We start from the raw sequence: 5,110 nt of genomic DNA, 5'->3' as shown, positions 1-5,110 counted from the left end.
CAAACATGGGTGAAAGTGACATATTATGAAACTAGACACAATTTTAAGCATTTTTCATATATAGAGTTTTTACATATGATGCATAGATTGTGAATTAAGATACGCATGAAGTTTAGGGACCCTTCTGCAAAATTGCAAAACCCTGGAAAAATGATAAAAATCGTGCAAAGGATAAAACACCTACGGGCCGATTCTAAGGCACTCTGGGCTGGAGGAGCTGCTCACCATGGGCCTTGGCCCGTTCGGTGGAGGAGGGAGGCCTCGCGCTGGCTTTGCGGTCCAGGAGGCTGGTTGGCGGATCTGGGCCACGCGACGAGAAGTCAACGCGGGCACGGCTCCATTGTTCTCGCATGCGGAAGCAGGGAAGGCCGGCAAGGGGCTTGGGCGCGAGGACTTGGGGCTCCGGCGAGATGGGAAGTCCAGCAACGACGGGGAGGGTCGGGACCCGACGGATCCGATGCGAAGGAGGTCGAGGAGGGACGAAGCGAAGCACTAGCGTTCTCCTCTGCTCGAAACAGAGCAAGCAGCGACCGGCGAAACAAGCTTCAGGCGCCGGGGAGGAGCAAGCGGGGCGCCGGCAGGCACGGGACGCGGCGGGTCGACGTGGTTCACCGGGACGATGGCAGCAGGCGGCGTACTTGACGCGGAGGCTGAAGATGGCGGGGTTGAGGAGGAGCGGAGGCGGCCTGCTCCGGGCGGCGTCTTGCGAGGACTAGGCGCGGGCTTCGTCAGGGACGCAGGGTCGCCGGGTAGCTAGGAATGAAGGGAGGTGACGCGAGGGACTTGGTGGCGCTGGAGGTCAACCCCGACGGGGAAGGCAGGGCCAGGAAGGAGAGGGCACACGGCAGCTTCGGTCGTCGGCAGCCACGGCATCAGGGGCGAGCCCCTTTCGTATCCTGGCAGAGAAGAAATCAAATGAGGGGGAAGAGATTAGAGGAGGAAAGATAGGAAAACAGGGGAAGAAAAGGAGACGGGCAGCGACTCATCTACTCGTCGGCAGCCGCTGAACGGAGGCGCGCGGGAGGAGGGGCTGGAGTGCTCCTGGTGCTCCGGTGGTGGACTTCCCTGGCTGGCGGCGCCATGATTGGAGGAGGCAGCTGCAGAATGGCTCGGGATCCTCTGGTCGCTGGGGGAATGGGTGGATCGGGAGGGATTGGTTTTGGTTGGCTAGTGTGAAATCGAGGAGGGGATGGATCCCGAGAGGGATTTGGTGGAGAGGCGACGGCGATGGGACAAACCCCCTAGAAATTAGGGTTGGCTTGATTTGGCAGGGGTTGGACTATATATATGGAAATAGGATTGTGGTTGGACCCTCCGATTGTAATCGGACGATCGCGAATAATATAGCTAGGGAGTCCAAATAAGAAAACGGAGACGTTTTGTAGATGTTTGGGGATGATCCGGACACAGCGGTGCCGACTACTCGGGTCGGGTCCGGGACAATTTTTCAGACGCGCGCGCGAGGAGGGCCGCGGGCTGACGAGAGGTTAGGTAGGGCCTGACGGTGAGTGGTAGTGGGCTGTGCAGAAGGCCTCAGGCTGAGAGAAGAGAAAAGAGAGAGGCCCGGCGACTGTTTCCGGAGACCGAAAACGTCCGCTATTAGACCGGCTATAATGCCGCTATAGTTTAACGGTTGGGCTATCAAACGAACTCCGAATGCGATGAAACCTGACAGTCGGTCTATATACACTATAATAAGACCACATGCCTACTTTCAATCCAATCCGAGAACATTTTCCGGCCACTTATAAAATACTATTTCGGACATGCCGCGGGCGCGTGCAAGTGTGTCTGGGCTCAAAACGGACAACGGAAGGAACTGGGGGACCCGGACTAATGCAAGTTTTGAAAACATGATGATGCAATGCACATGATGACATGATGAAATGCAACACGCAAGCAAAAGACATGGCAATGACAGCGAATAACTGGAAGACACCTGGCGCAACGGTCTCGGGGCGTCACAGATTACTTCAAAGTCCCTGACTTAAAGAGAAAAAATCAGCCTTCCATTTAATGTTGCGCCCATCGGCTTCCACGCCTTCCTGACTCCAGCTTCCACGTGTCGAGCGAATACGAGAGGTCGGGGTATTTTTTCACATAACACCCTAACCATACAAGAAAGGCGCCTATTTAAAGAGATTAGATCTCAGATCCATTCTGCACCCTGCGAAAAAATCCTCAGAGCTCGCAAGGAGGAACCACTCCAACATGGCTAGCGCTCCCAGCTCTTCCTCTTGTCCCCACGGCTCTGAAAAAGGTGATTGGGAGAGATGTTCCGTGTCTCACGGTCAGCTAATGAAGCTGCAAAAACAGGGCTTTCTTCCCCCTGCGGATCTAGTCCCCGTCCGAGCAGGATCGACGTCCTTCAACGGCGGGGTTCAGGCGGAGAATTTCCCCAATCCATCCAGGTGGGAACGAGTGTGCTTTGTTCCCTACTTTCTAAGAGGCATCGAATTTCCAATCCAATCATTCCTTCATGGACTTCTGGAGTATTATGGCCTCCAACTGCACAATTTTACTCCTGCCTCCATCTTGCACATTGCGGGTTATGTTGCTCTTGTGAGCTATTCCTGGGCTGTGAGGCCCATTTTGAATTATGGAGGAAATTGTTCTGCCTTGTCCTCGTAACCAAGGGGGATCAATATTCGAAGTGGGAGGAGCCGAGGTATGGCGCATCGCCGGGACCCGATACCTGTCCGGCACGCCGAAGAAGGCATTCGAAGAGTGGCCTTCCGAATGGTTCTATATTGACGACGTCGCTCTTCCTGACCCAGTCTGGATGGGTCTCCCCAAATTTCCAAGCGCTCCATTGAAGAAACGCCATAGCTGGCGCCCTCGGAGCCTCGAGGAGGAGGATAGCACGGAAGTCAGTCAGTTGATGGGCAAGATTAAGATGCTCGCCCAGTCCAGATTATCAATAATTGAGGTAATGGTGATTTCTATAGTGCGGGGGGTCCAACCACTCCAATACAGAGGGATTCCCATGTGGCACTATAATGGGTAAGATGACGCCTCACGCTGTGGTCGGAAGGGTCCGAAAACCCCCGCCGCTTTGGCCAAAATATTGGCCGAATTGTACAAAGGGGAGATGGAGGAGTTCACTCGTCTCCAATGTCGGGATGGATTTTCCATGTATAATCCTCCTAGCTGGGTAAGTTCCAATCCCACCATTTTACTCAATCATCTCCCTGAATCATTTCTACTGGATAGTAACCTATCCACACGCAACAGGAATGGCAGAAGGCTACCGAGGGGATCCATAGCCCCGCCCCCCAGCCGGAGGGTCACAACCGGGACCTTGACCCCGGATTCGAAGAAGATCCGGACGTATTTGTGGAGCTTGAGAATGGAGTATTCTACCAGACGAGCTATGATGGTACGGAAGTGCCCATCATTGCCGATTATCCCGGCCTCCTTCCTGCTTCGCATGTAAGTAATTTTAAGAGACACCTTCTTCGAAAGAGATTACTTATTATGCCTCACCCACCGCACTATTTAGTGCTCCAAATGGGAGGCGCTCGACGCTGCAACGTGCACCAGAAGCATCTCCGAGGAGAGCGGTGCCCGCGCCGAGCACATCTTCGAAGAGAAAGGCGAACAATAATACGGTAGAACCTTCATCAAAGAGGTAAGGCTTTCTTTTAAAAATATGCCTCCTAGTCTCCACATCAAATCGTGATGTCATCTGCCGCATTCTTATCAGGAAAAGTGTCCGCCGGACTATGTCTGGGGATCCTGCCGGTCGTGCCTCCACTAGTCAGGTTCCAGACCCTGCCCTCAGGACAGGGCCTAACGTGGGAGTGGTGCCGGACTGTCCTTCCGTAGAGGATTCGGACGATATGTCTGTTACGAACTCTGAAGTGGAGAGCGCCATGAATCATCATCGTCGGAGGGCCGTTCTCCGTGACCCCGACTTTTCAAAGGAGGCATTTGATGCCTTTAGCTCGGCCGATGCGTACATCCAAGCTGCTCAGGATGGACTTGCCAGAGCCACGGACCAGCATCTAAAAGATATGCGGGTAAGTGTAGATTTAATAATCATATACCAGTAGCCCCCGAGACTTAAAGCAGTTGATACAACTGATTTAAGGATCATTGTATAATCAGGCACTTATGGAGAAGAATAGCCTGCTGTCTCAAGAGCTAGCAAAGTGTCAGACTCAGCTAATTGCGGTTACCGCCGAATTGGAAAAATCCAAGGAGGCACCTCCTGGTAATGCTTCTCCCCGTTAGAAAAAGTTATAATCATATACCAGCTGTATTAATACTGTTGTGTTTCTGCTGACAGAATCAGTAGAGCAACTGAGAGGGAAACTGAAGGAAGCCCAGGTTGGTGAACAAGAGGCCAAAAGGAAACATGCGGCAGGCGAACGTGTGCTGACGCGGGTCAGGGATGAAAAGAATAAGCTGCAGGATTCCCATACCCAATTGGGCGAAGAACTAAAAGATGTTTGAGCCCAGCTAGCTGACGCCGTCAGGGAGAATAGGAGGCTACAAGGCGGCATATTCAGTATGCTTTTCAAACTTGCCTCCCTATAATTTGGCGAGGGCCAGAGGTGTGATAACCAACAAGTATAGGGAATCGCCACAGTTTTCAATAAGTAAGAGTGTCGAACCCAACGAGGAGCTAAAGGCGGAACAAATATTCCCTCAAGTTCTATCGACCACCGATACATCTCTACGCATGCTTGACGTTCGCTTTACCTAGAACAAGTATGAAACTAGAAGTACTTTATAGGTGTTGTTGGATAGGTTTGCAAGATAATAAAGATTACATAAAAAAATGTAGGGATGTTTAGATAAAGCAATAACTAAGTTGGTTTTAGTAAAGAGCTTGTTCTTACGAGAAAGTTATTTGTCCCTAGGCAATCGATAACTAGACCGGTAATCATTATTGCAATTTTATACGAGGGAGAGGCATAAGCTAACATACTTTCTCTACTTGGATCATATGCACTTATGATTGGAACTCTAGCAAGCATCCGCAACTACTAAAGATCATTAAGGTAAAACCCAACCATAGCATTAAAGCATCAAGTCCTCTTTATCCCATACGCAACAACCCCCTTACTCGGGTTTGTGTTTCAGTCACTCACGCAACCCACTA

At 51.6% G+C, this 5,110-nt stretch overlaps 1 protein-coding gene across 1 annotated transcript; it reads left to right on the top strand.

Moving 5' to 3' along the window:
• Nucleotides 1-3,842: 3,842 nt before the first annotated feature.
• On the top strand, nucleotides 3,843-4,458 carry LOC147964502 (uncharacterized). Its single transcript, XM_087530004.1, has 3 exons — nucleotides 3,843-4,022; nucleotides 4,111-4,216; nucleotides 4,292-4,458. Exons 1-3 carry the CDS (start codon nucleotides 3,843-3,845, stop codon nucleotides 4,456-4,458), a joined length of 453 nt encoding a protein of 150 aa, XP_087386130.1.
• Nucleotides 4,459-5,110: the final 652 nt, after the last annotated feature.

The sequence above is a fragment of the Triticum urartu genome, chromosome 6A (assembly GCF_056163025.1).
Source record: "Triticum urartu cultivar PI428250 chromosome 6A, HENAU_Tu73, whole genome shotgun sequence".
In the NCBI taxonomy this organism is placed as follows: domain Eukaryota; kingdom Viridiplantae; phylum Streptophyta; class Magnoliopsida; order Poales; family Poaceae; genus Triticum; species Triticum urartu.
Note: the sequence above shows the minus strand (reverse complement) of the source record. Positions and strands in the feature narration are given on the sequence as shown.

Coding starts and splice junctions, on each gene's coding strand:
- LOC147964502 (XM_087530004.1), top strand. CDS start 3,843: ATGTCTGTTACGAACTCTGAAGTGGAGAGCGCCATGAATCATCATCGT. Junction 4,023..4,110: donor AGCATCTAAAAGATATGCGG/GTAAGTGTAGAT, acceptor TTGTATAATCAG/GCACTTATGGAGAAGAATAG. Junction 4,217..4,291: donor ATCCAAGGAGGCACCTCCTG/GTAATGCTTCTC, acceptor TTCTGCTGACAG/AATCAGTAGAGCAACTGAGA.